The sequence below is a fragment of the Muntiacus reevesi genome, chromosome 9 (genome assembly GCF_963930625.1).
Source record: "Muntiacus reevesi chromosome 9, mMunRee1.1, whole genome shotgun sequence".
Classification (NCBI taxonomy): domain Eukaryota; kingdom Metazoa; phylum Chordata; class Mammalia; order Artiodactyla; family Cervidae; genus Muntiacus; species Muntiacus reevesi.
The window spans coordinates 16,343,860-16,365,766 of NC_089257.1; the positions used below are offsets into that span (position 1 = coordinate 16,343,860).

At 39.4% G+C, this 21,907-nt stretch overlaps 1 protein-coding gene across 28 annotated transcripts in view; it reads left to right on the forward strand.

Moving 5' to 3' along the window:
- The window catches only part of PHF21A (PHD finger protein 21A), a 189,803-nt gene that overhangs the window by 119,938 nt on the left and 47,958 nt on the right, over positions 1-21,907 (forward strand). For all 28 annotated transcript variants that reach the window (XM_065945040.1, XM_065945042.1, XM_065945047.1 and 25 more), the window contains one exon: positions 20,634-20,828. In XM_065945040.1, coding sequence (XP_065801112.1) covers positions 20,634-20,828 — 195 coding nt within the window. The remainder of the gene's footprint in view (positions 1-20,633; positions 20,829-21,907) is intronic.

The following is a 21,907-nucleotide window of genomic DNA, read 5'->3' on the forward strand; positions in this document are numbered from 1 at the left end:
CTCTGCCTTAATTTGATTTGGCATCCCTGCGATTGAACATTTGTAAGTATCTTGTATTATGGCCCATCTGGGTTGTCATAGAAACCAAAGACCTCCATCCTCTTCCCTCTAGTTAAAAATGGAATGCAAACAGGGTTTCAAAGTGACGTTTTTCTAGTACGAGTGACAGCCCTGTGAAGTGCAGAACAGAAAGGTTTCTTATTGGTTTTATTCTCCCTTGGCCTATCTTACCAGTTAACTCTGATGCATGCAGTTTTTCTCTTGAAAATCTGGCAAGATGCTAATGGAATTTTTAAAATGTAAGCATCAGGGGGAAAGAAAGAATACAGCTAATCCCCTTCCTGCTCTTTTCTTACACAGAAATGCAGTGTTAGCTAGCAGTGTTTTTGTTTTCTTCCCCATGTTATTAGCTGCTCTGTTGAAGCTGTGGGACACGTGGCAGAAGCACTGATTAGTCACCACAACTGTGGCTTTCATTATTTGGTCTTGTTATTTATTTCTCAGGTCAGGTGAATGTGGTTTTATCTCATTAGAACCTACAAGCCCCATTGGTTAAGTACATGGCAGTAATTCATTGGACTAGAAGTTCATTGATATGGAAGTTTGAATGACCATATCATCTAGGCATTCCAAAACATTTTAGAGACCTGATCCTAAAATCTTAATTCTAAAACACTGCCCCATTTCCACCACCCTGGTAGTTACAGAATCCTTGACTTTGATGATTTTTCAACTTCCATGTCCCCCTCAGGTTCCCTCCCAGGGCAATACATGATTTGTATGAAGTTTCTGCTTTTAAAATAGCTAAGTTATTAATCAGTTCCAGTGTGTTATTTCATTTGTGTTAGCAGAATGTCTGGGTTTGATGCTTAAGATTTGTTGAACTATTGATGTGGCATTACTCAAAGTTTAGAGTGTTAAATTCTTGTTTTAACATAAATTTTTATTTAGAGAATGACACAAATAGTGACCTCTGACTATGAAAGAAATAATGAAAAACTGACTTGTAAGTTTATATTCTAATAGAAGTGTTCCAGAAGGGTTGGGTTAAAATCATTAGACTGTTATAGTTGCTGAGTTTTTGGTTAGTTTTAAATCTACTGTTTTTCTATAGGAAAACATTTAAGTCTTTAACATCTACAATTTGACTGTTAGCTAGTTGAGGTGATTGAATATTTTCTTTTGTCCCACATTTCAACTATAGTCATTTTCAGCAGTGAGTTCAGAAGGATTATGAGTATTTTCATATCTTGCTGAAGGAAGACCCTGCAACTCCCAGTGGAGTATAAGTAAGAGGTAGGGTTTATCTACTGTTAAATCTAAAGGTAGGAGGATACAGTTTCTAAATAACACTGTCTTCCTTGGCGTGTATTATAGAAGCGAATAGTTTGTTTTCACAGCCTAGCACAGGGAATGGTGTAGCAGTTCTTCATGCTAGACATGTTACTTTCTCCTTTAGTTTGCTGTCTTCACCTGTAATTTGATTGGTACTATTTTGTTTTGTTTTGCAAGTATCATGCAGTTGAAAGGGTTGACATACTGGCCTCAACACTCCAGTCAATGTGAAAATTAGAATCCTCTCTAGTTTATTTCTATTTATCAGTGTCATAAGAAAAAAAAAAGGACTAAGACTATTGGTAGTTGTTTAGTAGAAGTCATATTGCTGCCCGTCTCGTAGGAAGCTGTGACTTTGCCTTTGCACGGAGGAGTGGGGCAGATATTTCTCTCCATCACTGCTGTAACTCTTCCTTAGGAGAAAAGTTAAGATGTTTGTGTACGTTGGAGACAGTAGTACCTTGAACAGAATGAAACGTGATGAATTTCTTACTCATTAAGGACACAGAAATTCTCAGGAAGATATCGGTGTCTCTCATTCTTGTGCTTTGTCATTCCCCAGATATCTATTGCTAATAAGCAACATAATATTTGGTTCTCTCAAGTCTGTGTTTTCAGGTCTATTTCTACACATCATTGACATAGTTTCATGTTCTCTAAGCACCAATCTAGTAACTTTTCAGCTCCTTCAAAATTATACATGTTTTGGTATTCTACATATACATTTAAAAAATTTCCTTTCTAAAAAATTGACCTGCATTTCCAAGTGCATTTGTTAGAAACAAGATTCTCAAATTCTTTACATAAGTCAAATACTAGCATCTAAACTCGCAATACTGTATTTCTCTAAAGTAAAATTTTTAATTGTTATTGATAGCCGATGTTTAATTGTTTTTGTCTCAAGAAAGCCTTTTGGATTGTCACTGCTCAAAATGTATACTCCCAGGTTTGACTTTCTTACTTGTATTGACTCCATCTTCTCTCTGCTTTGTTCACATATTTTAAAAAATCTTCCAATAATTTTACTTGTTAATCTATAAGAAATACTATAGCTGTTTTTCACACACATCTTCTATTTTCTGAAATAGCTATATAAATTTCTTAAAGAATTTAACTTTTTAATATTATGCCACAAAATCTAATACTGTACTACGTACTTTGTAAGTATATTCAATAAATAATGTCATCAAATCTTGACTACCTATTATGGCCCTAACATCCTTTTAAATCTAAGATGAAAGAATGATTAGCAAAGTGCGTGCAAAATAGCAAGCAAATTGGTAGTTGTGGATTTCAGAGGATGTTCTGAGAACCTTTTCTAATGCTGCTTTAAATTTGTGTTAATCACACGGATGGAAACCCATCTCTGGATAAGTTGCCAATCTTTAAAACAAAGAAGACCCAGAATGGTTTGTATTTGTATTTCATGCTCTTGTCCTCTGGGATTCAGTGATCTTTTTAGCCTCTCCACAGTCCTACATGTGTATTTCTGGGTAGCAGGCTGATTGCTGCTGATGGTACTAAAATGTTTTGATAGGAGCAAACCTGTTCTGCCACCTTCCTCATGAGCCCAATGTTCAGAGATGACCTGTTTGCACATGGGCCTGTGGTGGATCATTTTTTGGTACAAGAGCAGTAGAATAAGGTCTGACTCTAGTTGATTGAAGTGGTAGTTTTAGATTCCGATGAGAGGACCAGTTGCTGGTGAGGGAGGTTGAAATCGCAGAATGAGTTTGCAGCACGAGGCGGATCTGCCCAGCAGCGGGTTGATCCGCACCGTGAGACCGGCAGCGCACACCAACAGATGGCCCAGCAACGAGTCAGAGCAGCAGAGCCTGAGCAGGTAGATTGGCTTTTGCCGAATTCTCGACGTGGCTATAGAGAGGGGTTAATGTCTACCACTTTTAAAACTGAAAAATAAGTGCTTAGGGAAAGAAATTCTACTCATTAGGCAATGAAAAATATGCATATTAGGCAGAAGAGAAACCCGACTGTCCCTGGATCTGGACATTGAAAGCCAGCGTTTTCAGGAGCTGCTTCCTATAGGCATGGGCTGGCTTTATCTTTTGGCATTTGGTCATTCAGCATCAGTATGCTTAATACTTCAGCATGTAATGTGCAGCAAGAATATCTTAAAGTTACATCTTTGATACCGGGTTTCAAAGAATTATGAACTGTTTAGTTATAAGCATAAGTCTGATATTTGGGCTGAGAAAAGCATTTTTTAAAAAAGTATACCATGGTGGTAAGTGTCCTGCAAATATAAAAGTAATGTGTTTGTAATGGTATTAAGCAAAAGAAAAATATTAATGGAAAAATCCTTCAGTTTCAAATGTAAAGCATAGAAAAAAAAAGAGTGTAGCGGAATGCCCAGATCCAATCATCCATCTTCAGACTATAAATGTAAACAGTCATTTCTCTGCCAGATACTTTCAGAAGTACTAAGAATCTCATTAATTTTCAAAAACAAGGTCTTGCTGTAGTTTATACCTCTAGACAAAGTGTTTTAAATGTAACATTTCATGAAGAAAATGCTGTACCTCTGAATTCTTACACTTTAATCTTCTGATTGTCAGATTACACTTATCATAGACCAGTACCCTTAGGGCATAAGTTTGCCACAGAAAGAGAGTTAGTAGTGAACAGCATTGTCAGGGTAAGTACCTGTGCCCTTCTTTAGATCACTGCGGTTAGGGAATATACCCGGAAACACAAGCTGCAATGATGGAAACGTTAGTCTGAAATGTGAGGGCTGTGGGTGCCATTGGTTAGGGCAGAGGTATAAATTTTGGCTTCTTTTGTTTCCCCAGTAATTGGGAGCTTCCCTCATAGCTCAGTCGGTAAGAAGAATCTGCCTGCAATGCAGGAGACCCGGGTTCGATTCCTACATCAGGAAAACCCCTGGAGAAGGAAATGGCAACCCATTCCAGTATTGTTGCCTGGAGAATTCCATGGACAGAGCCTACTTACCATCTGTGGGGTCGCAAAGAGTTGGATATGACTGAGTGACTAAATGACGATCACGATTATTGTGCCAGCCCCTGTTTCCCAGACTGGCTCAAGCATGTAACACCTGGCCTTTGTTAGGGTAGCGAGAGCATGAGTTTACCTTGGTATGTATTGAAAGAAGCATTCAGGGCACTGCATTAAAAACTGCAGGAGAATGCATTACTAATGGGATAGGGCTCGGTCTCTCTGTCTTCAAAAAAGGGAAAAGGGAAATCATTTATGTGTGCATTGTCAGGAAGGATAAAGATTGACGTAGTGCTAGTTCTTAATGAATTTTTTTAATGAGTTACTGAGAGATACCTAAGGAGAAATACTTAAGTGAGTAAATGACAGCCACAACAGGCAGCTTGTAGTCACCAATGTGATCTAATTGTAAGAGCGATCACCCAGTGATTGTGTCACCCTGCAAGCTTTAGTTTATTGAGCCCATTTCTTATAGGGTGCCACATGATCCAAGATTGGAAAAATAGTAATAAATTTGGAGTTTTAATATTGTAAAGATTTATCAGAAGATTTTGAATCACTTTTAGTTTGAATGAGTTCCCATCATCTGTTTGCTGGTTCCAAGACTTTACGATTTTGGTTTGTTTTTGCTACACATGTATAATTGAGCTGAATATATCTGCCAATAAGCAGAGGAGCTGTAGACCTGCGTAGAGCTTCTGCTTAAGTCTGCAGTATTGAAGCGTTCCTTTTGTTGGGTGTGCTGGTCTTGCAGACTCTGTAGAGCCTTATCAAATGCCGCCAGTTGGTGCTGCTGGTGTGAAAGCACAGGGGAGCTCTCATGTGGAAGGTTAATGGAGTGTAATTATAAAGAAAAATGAACTGCTCAGCTACTCTATCTCACTCTACCTGCACCAAGAGTGACAAGTGCTCTGATCTTTTATAAACCCTGGAGCAGAGGTTTAACCATCTAAAATTATGACAGTATAACTGTCACACACACAAACACCCCGTGACGTATAGGTATGCACCCCTGTGTAGGAATGATTCCTTCCTGTTACAGTAAGTCTCAGGAAAGGAGCACCTTCAACCACCAAGAAAAGCTGCTTGTTAAACATTGTACTTTCGTGTCACTTCTTCTTTTCCACTCAATTTGTTCCATTTTCTTTTCCTGAAGATGCTTTCCCCCTTCTGATTAGTGGCAAGGCCGACAGCCCGCACACGAGTAGGTCCATTCCACTGTATCCATCAGACGACAGTCTGTCATGCTTGCCCTCACCACTGTCCTTAAATCGACTGCGTCCTTCTAAAGGGGATGGAAGCAGCCGTCTCCTCTCATTCTCGGCATCTGATCAGAGGAGGCTGTAGGAAGCCCGCATGCCGTCTGATGGGTCTCTCTCCTGGGATGTCCGTATAGCAGTGACTGTTACACACATTTCTATGGGCTTGTGATGGAGTTAGACCTGTAGGTCCTTTGGATGAAAATATCACAGGAAATATTTAGAAAGGAAAATGACAGCTGGGAGGTACAAGGACAGAAAAGGACCAAGGAGACATTCAGAGGGTGTGATTAATGGACAGATCTGTGTTACTCGTATGTCACGTTGCCGGTGAATACAGTGACTCCGTCCCGCTACTGGAACATCTGAAGGGTAAGCAGAGCTGGATTGTAGAGCCGGGTTGATTGAGTGCTTTTGCCAGCTCAGCACAGAGTTGAAATAAGGTGCTGCAGCATGATGCCACAGCAACAAAACCCCTGACATCTTGTTCTTACCGAGTCTGAAACATAACCACTCCCGGCAAGGCTGAGCTGCCTACTGAGATGAGTGCATTCAGCATCGCGCACATTAGGCCTGTGGAGACTAAGCAGAAGTGATGGCGGTGTCACTTGGGCGGCAGTCTTGGTGACTGAGCCCTGGTCTTGCATGGCGGGTGGGGGAGGGGCGGCCAGGATTCCCAGTAGCCGCTCTGAAAGCAGGGAGGCTGATTTGGAAACCTCTCTGTTTGGTTTACAATGTTATTTCTCCAGCCCCTTTTCATATGGATTTTGATCATCTGTGCTTTATTTTAAAAGCAAAATAGTTGTATGGTTTAAATGGCAGTAGGATACATCTGTTAGTGAATAAAAATTTTAAATCTAGTTTGATATTAGTGGCTGGTGTGTAACGTTTGCTGTGGTTTACTCCCTTAAATTCTGGAACCCAGTGTTTTACCCAGTATGTATGTTGCCAAGCTTCACAGGTGGCAGTGGTGGTTAAAGAAGCCGTCTGCCAATGCAGGAAATGTAAGAGATGCAGGTTCAGTCCCTGGGTTTAGAAGATCCCCTGGCGGAAGGCACAGCAGTCTACTCCAGTGTTTTTGCCTGGAGAAACCCATGGACAAAGGAGCCTGGAGAGCTGTGGTTCATAAGGTTGCAAAGACTCGGACGTGACTGAAGCAACTTAGCATGCACGCACATACATGTTGCCAGCATCCATTAGTGAAAGTCACTCAGTCGTGTCTAACTCTTTGCAATCTCATACTTTACAGTCCATGGAATTCTCCAGGTCAGAATACTGGAGTGGGGAGCCTTTCACTTCTCTAGGGGACCTTCCCAGCTCAGAAATTGAACCCTGGTCTCTGCATTGCAGGCGAATTCTTTACCAGCTGAGCCACAAGGGAAACCCATTACGTTTATTAAATTGAAGTCATTGCTCCAGAATTGAAGTTTTTGGCTTCAGGTATAAGGTTAGCAACAGAATCCTAAAAGTGTCCATCGTACTCCACAGGTGAAGGAAGCATGTCATTCTTGGGTTGTTTGCCATGTATCCCACCTCAGCTGCCAGAGAGAATATCTTTGATGACAGAATTACAGTCTTCTGACCTTTTGGAGCAAGTTGTCTAGGACATCCCAATCCCTTTAAGAACATTCCCAGCTCTTCTGGTGCTCAGAGCCTATAGGAAATTTGTCTTAGGAGGGTCACTCTGTGCAAATTGCTCCAGACCCATCTGTGAGCCATCCATGCCCCATCTCTGACTGTCTCGTTTCCCAGCTCAACTGTATCCTTGGGCACCTCTCCCGCTTGGCCCCTTCAGGTTGTTGTGTGGGCCGTTCTTCCTTGGCTTTCAGAGGCCTGTCTTTGTTTCCTGGCAGTTACTATATCTAGAGACTGATGCCCAGCAAAGGACGTTTCTCCCCCTGGCTGATCTCCCCACACCAGGTTTAGACAGTCCAGTATCTAAAAGATACTCCACTTCTAGACAGTCCACTTGGATGTCACCCAGCCTCCCGTCAACCCCAGAAGGACTGGCTCAGACAAACGAGCTTCAGCTCTTTGTTCAGTGAACAGAGCTTCATTCAGACTAGTTTTCTAGGGGAGAGGAAGTCCATATTCTAGTGCCCTTTTTCCTATGAAGTAACTGCATAACTTTTGGCTAGTCATCAATCACCTCAGTGTCCCTGTCTAATCAAAGACAGTTGTCTTAATTCAACCCACACAGTAGTGAGAATCTTATTTGATAAGAGGGTATGAGAATTTACAAATACAAAGTTCTGTATGAACATATGATTGCTTAAGCTAAAAGAAGCACACCATTAGGAAAATATTTGTGAAAATGGAATCACTTTTCATTTAGGGTTCACTCAGAAAGTAAGATTCTTGAAAAATTATTAATGAATACATATGTTTATAACATAGATTCCTTTTTCTTAATCATGTAAACTAAATGATTTTGAAAAATCTGGAGTACTCAGAAATGAGAGCCAGTTAAGTATAGGAGATGTTTCTAGTGTTGTGGTCGGATTCCAAGTCTGATGATTATGTTTTGCTTACTATAAATCCCTGGACAGCTTCAACAAGGTAGTTTTCAGTTTTCTGACCTCTACAGTGTGGCTGTTTAAACAGCTGCTTTCTTCAGTCCTAGAGACAGCTGCGGTTCAGTGGTAGAGAAACTGATTCCAGCTCATTCTTGCGTTGTGTTACATGATGGGGAGGAGGGTAAATTGTCTACAAAGTACTTGAAGCTGTTTGGATAAAATTGGCACAATTATGGAACATATTATTACTAAATTTTTTGTTCTTTTATATTTCGTGTATTGTTGTCTGTTTCTCTTAAGATATTTTTCTCAGCACCCATTTATCACTTGCTTTTATGTCTTTGCTTCTTCCCACTGAAGTCTCAGCCCAGCTGTTTAACAATGATAAATAAGATTTTGATTAACAAGAAATGCATTTGAATTTTGGGGTTATCTGAAATTCTTTTTGACTCACCTTTTACTGTTGAAAAATTTCCTAAGTCATGACTGATCCCTTTCCTAGTAACTATAGTTCAGTGAATGTAATTACTGTCTAAAAGTTTGAAAACTGGTAACCCATGGGCCTAGTCTAAGTAACAAAGATATTTTAACAGTGTTAAAAGCAATTCTTGTTTTAGTGCTTTTAGACGGGTCATTCCCTCTCCAGTTGACTGTAGTCCCCAATACTCTCTATTATCTCATAGCTGGCCTGCTTCATTCACATACATTACCTGCTTGACCCTTGTTCGTGTGAATGTTTAATCCTTGAATGAAACTATTCTTTAGTGATTTAGCCTCTTTGTAGAGTGTCAAGATCATCATTGTGACTGTTACTAGTTTTCTGTGTACTGTACTTATAGAGGTGAAAAGTAAAGATCATGAGATTATATTCCTGCTATTTAGAGATTCACAGATTTATAAACAGAAGAAAATACTGAATACTGAGTGGAGAAACTGAGAGCAAGATCAGGTAAATAACTTGCCCAGGGTCACAAATTGTATATTAATAGATGTGAGAACTTCAGGTCCTTACCAGCAAGGAAAATAATGCGGTGAGAGGAAAGATAGAAATTAAGTATCAGGAACTAAAACTTTTAAGAGTCTGACTCTGTCCGTAACTTGAGACCTAGGTCCAGTCCCTTAGATGCTCAGAGCCTTACTGTCTTTCCTGGCAGGTAATAGCTATTTGATATTATTGTTGTTGTTTTTATTGTAATCACTCACATTACACTGTATCTAAAAATCAAGAGACTACTGTGATATATTCAGACAGTGGAATTTTATATATGGGGATCAAAAGACATGGAAAACCAATATGTATTACTAAGTGAAAGAAGCCAGTTTTAAAGGCTACCTACTGTATGATTGCAACAGATGACATTGTGGAAAAGCCTAAATTATGGAGACAGTAAAATGATCAGTGGATGCCAAGGGTTGAGGGGTGGAGAGTTAGAGCACAGAGGATTTTTAGGGCAATGAAACTATTCCATATGATATTACAATAGTGGATACATGTTATTGTATATTTGTCAAAACTCATATAATGTACAGCATTAAGAGTGAACGCTAAACCCTCCTACACTGTTGGTGAGAATGTAAATTGGTACAGCCACTATGGTGAACAGAATGGTGGTTTCTCAAAAAACTAAAAACAGAGCTACCATTGTTGTTCAGTAGCTCAGTGGTGTCCGACTCTTGTGACCCTGTGGACTGCAGCACGCCAGGCTTCTCTGTCCCTCACCATCTTCTGGAGTGTGCTCGAACTCATGTATATCGAGTTGGTGATGCCATCCAACCATCTCATCCTCTGTCGTCTCCTCCTCCTGCATTCTATCTTTCCCAGCATCAGGGTCTTTTCCAATGAGTTGGCTCTTTGCATCAGGTGGCCAAAGTATTGGAACTTCAGCTGTAGCATCAGTCCTTCCAATGAATATTTGAGATTGATTTCCTTTAGGATTGACTGGTTTGATCTCCTTGCAGCCCAAAGTTCTTTCAAGAGTCTCCTCCAACACCACAGTTGAGAAGCATCAGTTCTTTGGCACTCAGCCTTCTTTATGGTCTAACTCTCACATCCATACATGACTACTGGAAAAACCACAGCTTTGACTAAGAGGACCTTTGTTGGCAAAGTAATGTCTCTGCTTTTTAATATGCTGTCTAGGTTTGTCATAGCTTTTCTTCCAGGGAGCAAGTGTCTTTTAATGTCATGGCTATAGTCACCATCTGCAGTGATTTTGGATCCCAAGAAAATAAAGTCTGTCACTGTTTCCATTATGTCCCTAACTATTTGCCATGCACTGATGGGACTGGAATGCCATCATCTTCATTTTTTGAATGTTGAGTTTTAAGCCAGCTTTTTCACTCTCCTCTTTCACCTTCATCAAGAGACTCTGTAGTTCCTCTTCACTTTCTGCCATAAGGGTGGTGTCGTCTGCATATCTGAGGTTTTTGATATTTCTCCCAGCAATCTTGAGCTTCATGCAGCCCAGCATTTCACATGATGTACTCTACGTGTAAGTTAAAAAAGCAGGGTGACAATATACAGCCTTGATGTACTTTTTTTCCAATTCAGAACCAGTTTGTTGTCCCATGTCCGGTTCTAACTGTTGATTCTTGACCTGCATACAGGTTTCTCAGGAGGCAGGTAAGGTGGTCTGGTATTCCCATCTCTGTAAGAATTTTCCTCAGTTTGTTGTGATCCACACAGTCAAAGGCTTTAGCTTAGTCAGTGAAGCAGAAGTAGATGTTTTTCTGGAATTCTCTTGCTTTACCTGTGATCGAATGGATGTTGGCAGTTTGATCTCTGCTTCATCTGCCTTTTCTAATTCCAGCTTGATTATCTGGAAGTTCACGGTTCATGTACTGTTGAAGCCTAGCTTGGAGAATTTTGAGCATTTCTTTGCCAGCTTGTGAAATGACTGCAGTTGTATGGTAGTTTGAACATTCTTTGGCATAGCCCTTCTTTGGGATTGGAATGAAAACTACCTATGGTTGGGATGAGAGCTACCATATGATTCAGCATCCCACTCCTGGACAAATACCTGGAGAAAACATTGATTTGAAAAGATACATGCACCCCATGTTCATAGCAGCAATGTAAATGTCCATTGACAGAAGAATCGATAAAGAAGATGTGGTGTGTATATATTTACACAGTAGAATAATACTCAGCCATAAAAAAGAATGAATATATGGTTTGCAGCAACATGGATGGACCTAGATATTATCATACTAAGTGAAGTCAGTCAGACAAGGACAAATATATGATATCACTTATATGTGGAATCTTAAAATATGATACAAATGAACTTATTTACAAAACAGAAACAGACTCACAGACATAGAAAACAAATTTTTGACTACCAAAGGGGAAGAGGCAGGGATAAATTAGAGTTTGAGATTAGCAGATACAGACTACTATATATAAAATAGATAAACAACAAGGTCCTACCGTAGAGCACAGGTAACTGTAGTCAGTATCTTATAATAACCTATAATGGAAAAGAATATGTATATATAAGTGAATTACTTTGCTATACACCAGAAACTAACACAACATTGTAAATCAACTATACTTCAGTTTTAATACAAAGAGTGAACTTTGGTATAAGCTGTGGATTTGGGGTGATAATGATGTATCAGTGTAGGTTCATCAGTTTTAACAAATGTACGATTCTGATGGGACTGTTGATATAGGAGGCTGTGGGTGGGGGAGCAGGTAATATATGGGAGTTCCCTGTGTTTTCTACTCAGTTTTACTGTAAAGTTAAAATTGCTTTAAAAATTTAGGTCTATCACAGATACAGAGAGCAAACTAGTGGTTACCAGTGGGAGGAGGGAAGAGGAAGGGGCAGTATAGTGGTGGAACAGGGGTGGGAATTAAGAGGTGCAAACTATCAGGTATGATATAAGCTGCAAAGATGTATTGCACAGCACAGGGAAGATAGCACATATTTGATAATAACTATGAATGGAATATGCTCTCTAAAAACTGTGAACCCCTATACTGTACACCTGTAACTTATATAATATTGTATATCAAGTATACTTTAGTAAAAAATTCAATAAATTAAAAATATAAACGAGACGACAATACAAAATTAAGTCTGTTTAAAGAAAAAAAGAGGGAGACTTCTTGGCAGTCCAGTGGTTAAGAAAAAGAAAGGGAGACTTCTTTGGCAGTCCAGTGGTTAAAAAATTGTATTCTCATATCCAACTTGTCAGGCCCTTCCACTGCTGGTGTGAGGGTTCCATCCCTCACCAGGGAACTAAGACTCCACAAGCTGCATGGTGCAACCAAAAAAGATTAAAAAATAAAATCAAACAACAACAGCAAAAACAAACCAAGAGCCATGTCTTGTGTTTAATGAAGTATCCTCTTCTCTTTTGACCCTCACTGTTTTGTTGGATGTGTAAACTGGATAACAGTATGGTAAAGAGTGAGCTACACCTTCAGGACTAAAAAGTATGCTAAAAGAAGATAAAACAGCAAATCATTTTTATTGTGGCCATGCCAGCTTTTCTAAAAATTAGATTTATGTGCTTGCATATGTGTGTGTGTGTATGTGTGTGGGCTTATTGTGTAGTAATTTGTGTATTGGATTTAGTCGTTTTCATAGCCTATGAAAAATGTTATTCTTTACACTTAAGATTTAATACAAGTTAAAATTTCTTAACGAAATGTTTTGTTCATGCTTTTCTCCTGTATTGCTAAATCTCTCTCTTTCTCATTAAAATTTCTAGTATTGACCATATAAAACAAAGAAAATCCAAACCTGCTCCGAAAATCTGAAAGATGAGTTCAGGTTTCTTCTGTTTCTGTTGCAGAAAACTCAGACTAAATACAGAGTAATGCAAATCATCCTTATGTCACGTGTCTTGTGAGATCCAATCCCTTGAAGTTAACTCTCCCTCATCTTGGCAGCCTATGTAGGTGATAGAATTGCTTCCTCTGTTGTTTTATGCAGAGTCTTGTCAGAAAGTATATTTATAAACTGTTCATTTTTTTTCTTTAAGTGATTATAATAAATACTTAGTGATAAAATACCGAAGCTGAACACTTTGAAATTAAGAGATATTCATTTAGTAGCTTTGGAGTCTTTTAATCTGTGTGTTTATGCTATTACGGTAGATGATAAAAAATGTTATTCAGGTTGTACTTTCATTAAATACTTACCAATACAAAATATCAGTGTTTAGTGATTTATAAACCCTACTTTTGTTTCAGTGTGAGAAAAGCATTACATTTCATCAGAAATATTTTATACCTGATATATCCTGCCTGACACAGTATATTATTCTAATATTCTTCTCTTTTTATCTCATTTAAGAAAAAAGCTGCAAAACTGAGGATTGTTAAAAGATATCCTTGTCTCTGGGATTGATTGATCCATGACTCAGTACACATATTCTGCTCAGAATTTGGTTACGTAGCCTGTTATATTTACCTCTCCTAGAATCTGATTCTGTCGTATGTTTCTGTGAAAAAAGGCTTCCTACATTATCTCAAATTGTACCCAGGACTTGAGTCACCAAAACAGTCTGTTTTATCTGAGCAGTATTCTGTAAAACAATAGAGGTTTTTGGTTTTGTTCTTCCTTCTCCCTCCCCCCATTTTAGGATCATTATTGTGCTTAAATTGTATTTTCATATCCAACTTGTCAGGGACAGCTACTGTGCAGCCATATCCAATCATACTTCTGTGAGGAGAACCATAGCAGCTTCAGGGCAGAGCAGTGAGAGGATTTCTGTAGTGTAAGGGGCAACTCTGACATTAACAAGGCGGTGCTGCCTTTAGAGTTGCGGCGTAGAGCCATGCAACGATGAAGGACAGGCTGGTGGTACGTGCAGGTTTGTAACAGATAGTTTCAGAGGGCCATGCCTTGTACTGAGCTGGAGCTTAATTTACAAATTAATAGCCTGTGGGTCATATCTCACTGTGGTACAAACACAGTGATTCAGGCACTTTTTTAATATTAGCAACCAGCTAAATTGTACAGATTATAAATAGTTCTTATGGTTTTTTCCTGCTGTTCGCATTACTGTATCTAGGGTCTTTGCTGGGTCAGGTTACATTTAAATTGGACATCTATTTTATGTGTTCAGAATGTGGCCCTGAACCACTAATTGAGGTAGAAGAATCTGGGCTGTACTAGATTTCTGCACAGGAAAATATTCTGTACTATGTTTGATTTCTGAGATAAAAAGGCAACAGGTAGCTTTCTCTTTCTGAATCGTGTGTTCTTATTTTTTAAGAAAATAACATATTTGACCAAGCATAAAGTGTTTGACTAGATGTTAAAAATAAACTGATTGAAAGATAATTGACATTGAAAAGAAAAATCACATTTAATTAGCTGTTTCTCTGAACTTAAAACTCATACTAGAGAAATTGTATTAGTCATTGGTTATCATCTCTGCTTTTTACATTGCCCTTGACAATTTCCTAAGCACTCCCCGCCATTTATTCATTTGATCCTCAGCATTTTTCTGGAGCAGGCAGGACAGTATAGCTTAGTACTTCAAAGAAACAGAGAGAACTTAAGTGCAAGCTAACTGGGTTCTGATTTGGGCTTCCTTCCTCTTTTATTATGGATAAATATATTATAACTACCGTTCCCAGCATGCCGTGCTCTTTTTTAGCCTCTGTCTTTGTTGATGCTGTTTTGTCCCAGCATCTGGGTGTGTTACATATTGAAACACTGTAGTTCTCCAGGGACTGTTCACTCTTGAGTAAGTAGCTACACTCTTCCTTGTTTGATGCAAATTAAAGATAAGTTCTCAGGTTCTTATTAGAAGGGTTCATAGATTTAGAGAAAGTTTGACTATAGCTGTCTTGGCAGTCTTTTATAGTCCTGCATAAGGAGTTGGGGGAAGGTGGGGTTGAGTTTACCTATTAGAGCGTGAATGAACTATTATAAGAAAAAAGTAAACTGCATTTTAATCAGGCTGTCAAATAAAAGATCTAATCCCCAATGGAAATGGGATATAAATCCCATTGATATGAATAAAAGGTCTAATCTCCTGTGGGGATGAATGTAAAACCTATTGATGTAAATATCAGTGTGTGTGTGTGTGTTGAAGGAAGAGTAAACCCCAAAGAATATTTTTTTAATTAAAAAAGCCAAAGTCTACTCATTATCATGACATATGCATTCTCTACCATCTGTTAAGCATCCATGTAGAGAATTTTGAACTTTACAGGAAAAAACCCTGATAATTCCAACTGCTGCTGTTCCTTAATTCATCTAAATTGTACTGTACAAATTCTGTGACACCTTGCAGAGCTGTAAAATATCTTGTGTTCCCAACTCTCTAAGACCAAACAAATCCTCTTTAGTAGACAGTATACACAGTTCACGTATTAGATGAGGTGTAGATACTATGTGGCCAAACAGGAAGTGTTTTTCAAGAATATATTCCTTTTAAAAAAGACTTTTAAGGTTAGATGCTATTTGTCTGATTCTAACGCTGAAACTGAATGTCGGAGTGTTTGGGGGAAAACCTCCTAGTGCCTTACAAAATGAATGAAATGTAATTATTTTTAATCTGAGTATATATTGAATATTTAAGTATATGTGTGTATTTTATCTATCCATCTATATATATATATATGTTTTTTGGCTGTTCTGTGCAGTTTACTGGATCTTGGTTCCACAACCAGGGATTGAACCTGGGTCCCAGTGGTGAAAGCCTGAGTCCTAACCACTGGACCACCAAGGAATTCCCCTGAGTATATTTTTATAAATGCTGCCACCAATATTCCTCCTTCTGCTCCCCGGTCAGAATTCTGTGTGTCTCCCCTGAACATTCCCTCTAATAACTTCAGTGTATATCTTCCCATTAAATTTCAGTTTTAACATCAAGAAGGAACTTATTTTGAGTTTATTGCTTCTTTTCTGTTTTTTTGTTGTTGTTGTTGTTCATAAAATGGTGGAATTGTCACTGAATTTTCTATTTCCTTTAAATAACATGTATCTTTTACTCTGGATTGTAATTTTGTCATTGATGTTATGCCAGTAACATACCCTGTTCTTTAGAGAATAATTACATGGCAGCATTCTGAAGACTCATCTGATCTTTCTTACCTTTTCATTGTTGTTAAATATTGGTATTGCTTATAAATACAGTTGATTAATTCTCAGTTGGACAGTAGAAAGGATTTTTTAAATCCTCTTTTCTCTTTCTAAATTCTGATTTTATTAACAAATGTAAATGTCTCCGTGTTAGTTTTTCTGCACACAAAAAATTTAGTATCCGGTCTTCATTTGTGCAGTTGGTAAGTCTTAAGACCTGGAAAGTTTTTCCATTGCATTTTAGGTATGAAGATGGGTAATGTTTTTTCTTGACTTTCTGGGATTTGTGAAAAGTCACATGCCTCTATCAGTTTCTGGCGTGAAGGGGCAGGGTTATATTTCCTGACTGTGTGGTTGATCACAGAGGAAAAAAGACGAAGTTGCGAAGACGTCTGAGTGGTTGTGGCCCTCTCGTAACTGTTGCTCGGACAGGCGACGCCGAGTGGAACGCCAGCGAGCTGAGTGCCTGTGTGGAGAAGCAGAGCCTTGGAGCACAGTGTGCGGTTGTGGAGGGCAGGGCTTGTGTCTGGAGTTGCTCTTGAGTGAAGCTTTCTGAATTTGTGTGAGTGTTTGATGGGAATAAATTGGTGGCCTGAGTGGAAGAGTAGGCTGTTCTTCCTCTATTCCATCTCCCTTCTGTATTGACAAAGGTCGTGGCACTTGGAATGATTGACTTACATTTCAGAAAAACGAACCTGATTTTCTGTTGAATTGAGCCTGTAAACTTCTGTGTTTTTCTTTGGAGTCTGTCTTGCTGTCGTGTGAACACGTTGATAGTATTGCTGAATGTCACAGTATTTATCACAGTGACTACCTGTCTCAGAAACTGTGACTTCACGTGTCAGGGACTCTGAACCCTTCTGCCTTAACAAACCCTGATGAAACCCAGTGATGCGAATGTCAAGGGAATCCGGGGCTTGGACTCACATGCTGGGTTTCTGGAGCACTTCTTGACAGATGAATTGAAGGGGGCAGTACTAGCCATTCTGTATGTCTGGCACACTGGCCTATTGTTTATAGAAAATATATTAAGGAGAGAAGATAACAAATTGTTAGCTTTTTCTCTCTCCTTTTTGCCTTCATTCTTTCCAGCTTTTCCTTTTTCAATTCTTTTGTCCCTCCTCTCCTCCCTCCTGACTTTTTTGTTGTTGTTGTTCAGTTGCTGAGTCGTGTCCAACTCTTTGCAACCCCATGGACTGCAGCACGACAGACTTGCCTGTCCTTCACTATCTCCTGGAGTTTGCTCAAATTCATGTCCACTGAGTCGGTGATGCTATCTAACCATCTCATCCCCTGCTGTTCCTTTTTTTGGCCTTCAGTCTTTCCCAGCATTGAGTGAGTGATGAAGAGCCAGTTTGTGAGACTTTGCCTTTTCTCGACGCTTCAGGATAATGTTCCAAGATAATTAGCAATGTTTAAGTTGAATATATGTGAATAACATTGAAAATACCTAGTTGCTTATGCTAATATAACCTTCATCCATGACTAGCAGAAGTCATGATTTCTTTGTTTAAAACACACAATAGCAAGAGTGTGTAGGCTCACTACCTGTGAAGTTCTTATTTAAGAACTTTGTTTGACCCCACAAGCTAAGAGTTATGAAATACTGTAGCTGTATTCCCTCACTGCCACCCAGAACTGGTGCAGGCCTAGATCAGGGTCGTACTGAAGTTAATGTGATTATCGTTATTTGCAACAGCTACAAGACTGAACTAGAACAAGCCTGGATGTGGAACCTGGAAGAGCCAAGTACTGCACAGGGCAGCTCTGCTTTATTAGCTGGTCCTTGAAAGAGTGTGCAGAGTCTCTGTGCTCATAAGGAAGGAGCACTCCACTCCAGAACTCACCTAACTTAAGAGCACTGGTTTTCAAAATGCAGTGAAGAGGAGTTTAATTGACGTGAAGAATCAACGTGAACCTTGATTTTAAAAAAATCCATAGACATGCGCAACTATATGCCGGATAGTCTTCTCATATTCTGGTGAACACAGCAAGGACTGCCGGGGCAGTGCATTTCTGAGCGGCTCTCTGAAATATGCTAGCGCCTTCTTTCAAAGGAAGCATTACACAGCTCATATGATCTGACCTGTGTCCAATCTGCACAGCTCTCTCTCTTTTCTTCTTTGCCTCTTCTCGAGGACCAGTAAGTTTGCAGGTATTATGATCCCATCCCCCTCCCCTCTTTGTTTCAGGCCCCCGGGGAGGAAGGGTTGTGAACCCTGGTGACTCACTGACTCCCACGGTCCCGATTCCGGTTCGGATTGGTCACCTTGCTCTAGCCATATGGCCGCAGAGTACTAGCCTGCGTCCCTTTCTTGTTCCTTCCCCTACTGTCCCTCCTGTTGCACAAAACAAGAGGAGTGGGTCCCGAGCTTCGTCTCTTGCTTCTCGTCTAACCCAGTTAGGCAGTGGAAGAGCACAGTGAATTTCCCAAGGATGGCTGGAGAGGAGAAAAACACCCTTTCCTTTTGTGCCTGGTATAGTAATGATTTAGTTTCCAGTGCTGTTTTTGTTCAAAGTATACTTTTTGGCAGGTATCCCATTTGTGTTTGTGTTGTTTCTCCTCCCCACCCTGATCTGAGCTGGGAGGTTTGTTTTTGTTTTGGTAAAGATTCTCTAGTCCCTTTCTTTGGCTGCCGGTGCTGCACTTTACCTAGTTTGTTAATATGTTTAATTAATGCTGATTAATATGTTGGGAAGGGGGACTGAAAGCAGCTCTAAATAATTATTTAATTGTTGAATGTCTAAATGTTTTGGCAGTCACCAAGTAATAAAATCTACATGTGATGCGTAGAATTATCCATAGCACCACTGCTATTACTCCCCTTCTCTTAAACTATATCCATTCTATTACTCTGCCTTCTATATTTTGAGAAATAGGATTTTGAAGACTTGAAAGTTATTTTTATAAGAATTTTATATTTTTATTAATTTGCATTTTTCATGTTCTGCAGATGGTTTCTTGAAATACTTTGAACTCTGCATCTTTCTTTTTTCTTTTTAATGTTTAACTTCTCAGAGAGGCCGTGCTAGCAGAGTGTAAAGTGTAGCCTACTCTCCCTTCACCAGCCTTTATACGATATTTTCATTAACTAAAAAGAATCAGTAAAAAAAAAATAATAATAAATTTTTTTTCTTTGGTCAAGAATGTATTTTGTATTGGCTTAACATTGAAAAAAATCCATTTTGCAAATATCTTAATGTTCAAATAGGTTAAGCACATAACCTGCAGGTTTGGCTTCTTTAGAGAGTATTGTGTAGTGAACTTGGTTAGAGTCATAAGCAGGAATGTGAAAGTCAGCCTGGCCCTTATGGTTTCACTTAACTCCTCATTTAGCGATCTTCATTTACTTCTTTTTCTCTATTTAAAATCTATATTAGAAAATAGCAATCTGCTTTTGTCAGAAGTAACAAACCTCAGCTGGTGAACTCACCTCAAAAGTGTAAATGAGGAGTGCTGCTTAGACTTTCTTCAGCCACTAGGGCCGGAGAGTCAGAGCCCAAGTCAGGCCCCAATGGTTAGTGTACCTTCTCTGAGCCATTTGCCAGTCGTCAGTTCCACCGCTCCAACATCATGTGATGAGATATTCACTTAGCCACGGACTTCTAGATGCAGAGTTTAGTTGTGAACAAAGTTAAGTCTGTGCCTGCGTGGAGCGTAACTTTGTTGAAATGTAGTGTTATAGTCATGAAGGTTTCTGAACACACCATTTTCTTTGATTTTAATAAAGACAGGGAAAAAAATTTATTTAAAAATTTCATCCCATGTACTGAAAACCCTACTCTGCCTAAACAAAGTTTTAGTAATCCTGTTACATGAGTTACCTGTTTCAGTAAAGTCTCTGTTGTGTATATCACATAGTGCTGGGATCAAGGTTTCTTAAAGTCTGTTTAATGTGTTAAACTGGGGTACATACATGATGTTTGTTTGATTAATAAAAATCAGTATGAATGGTATCTATGTTATCAGATGCAAAAGAAAAAAAATGACCAACAATGTACACCACTAATAATTCTGAGTACTTTACGTGAGGCATCTTGGTACTTGAAGAGTCTTAAAGTTATTGTTAATTACCTCACTTTTTAGAACAGGAAGTTGAAGCACAGATAGGTTATGTGATTTGACCAATGTCATATAACCGGTAAGTAGCAGAACTGAAATTTGAATTGCGGCAGTGTATCTCCAGAGTCATGTGTTTACTGCTACTTTAAGCTGTCCTTCCAGCCCCGCACACGAAGTCGAAATAGTCAAGGAGTCTCAGCTCTGCAGTGGGCCTTCCCGTAGCGTTTCTTCTCGTCTGTGACTCAGCTTCCGTTTATATGTGCAGTGCTTCTTATGCCGTGGGCTCCTTCTCTGTTGTCTTAATGTGCTGTCTGGATTTTAAATGTAACAAGTTGTAGGTTTAGCTGGTTCCAGAGACAGTTGCTGCCTATTTCTCCACAGCTGATAGAACAGTATTCTAATGGTTTTACTCCTTTTTGCCCTCGCTCGGTAGAAAAGAGTAGTTGAACAGCTACGGAAGAACCTGATAGTGAAGCAGGAGCAGCCGGACAAGTTCCAGATCCAGCCGTTGCCGCAGTCTGAGAGCAAGCTGCAGACAGCGCAGCAGCAGCCGCCGCCGCTGCAGCCGCAGTACCACCACCACCACGCCCCGGCGGCCGCGCCCGCGCCCGGCCTGACCGCCGCACAGGTACGCGCGCGGGCGCACCCGCGCTTCGTGCTTGGGCCGCTCTGTCGCCGCTCTCGGAGAACCAGGTCCTGTTTCAGCCCGCGCTAACAAGCCCAGCTAGCGCTGAACTAAACTTTTTCTGGTTGCTTTTTTATACTGTGTCTGGGATAACAATCACTTGGAATTCATTGGCAGAAAGAAATAACATTACCAAGGAGTAAAAGTTAAAATGATTTCCCATGTGTCCAAAGAAGGGAAAAAGATAATCAAAGAAAAATCACATCTCTGTATTAGAGCAGAATTAAAGTCTTATTTTGAATTTCTGAAAGTGTTTATTTACACTTGCTCTAAATGTCTCTGTGACTTGACGTCTTCAGGAATTGTTTTTCTGGAATGCTTAGCAGTTGGTGTGGAAATATTCCAGGATTAATGCCCAGGGGACCAGTAGAAAGAGGCATTTAGAAGGTGATACATTTCATAGAAGTGAAATATTCACTTCCAAGTTCATAGTCATCTCATATGAGAATATGTATTTGTTCTCATACAGTGAAGGAAATCTGAAATGGAAGCTGCAGGTCAAAAATAGCGGTAAGGAGTGGAATGCTTAAAAAATTCTAATTGGTGTAGCTGTGCAAATAAATAAATGATTTTACTGAAAAGGTCATTGTACTACCACATAATGTAAGGATATTAAGGCATTCAAGACACACAGAAAGGATGTATTTATGAATGATTCAATTAAGAGAAGTAATCAAGCTTGATCTCCACACTCTTATATGTAGTGTGGGCATACCTTTTAAAATGGGACTCTTCAACAGTAGCTGTTGGTCTTTGGAAGTCACAGACTCCTCTAAGACTCTGTAAAGCCATGGATTCCCTCCCCGGAAAAATACACATTCACACCTAATACAGTCATTTTTGCACATGGTGTCAAGGATTTGGGGATCTTCTGAAACCTAAGCATGGACACCGCTCACCCACCAACACCATCTCCACCATATCTTTATATGTAGAGCAAAAGATTATAGTTTACTCGGTTAGTCACTGTTTATGTACATTGGACTGGTTCATATACAATATTTTGCAAATGCAAAAAAACA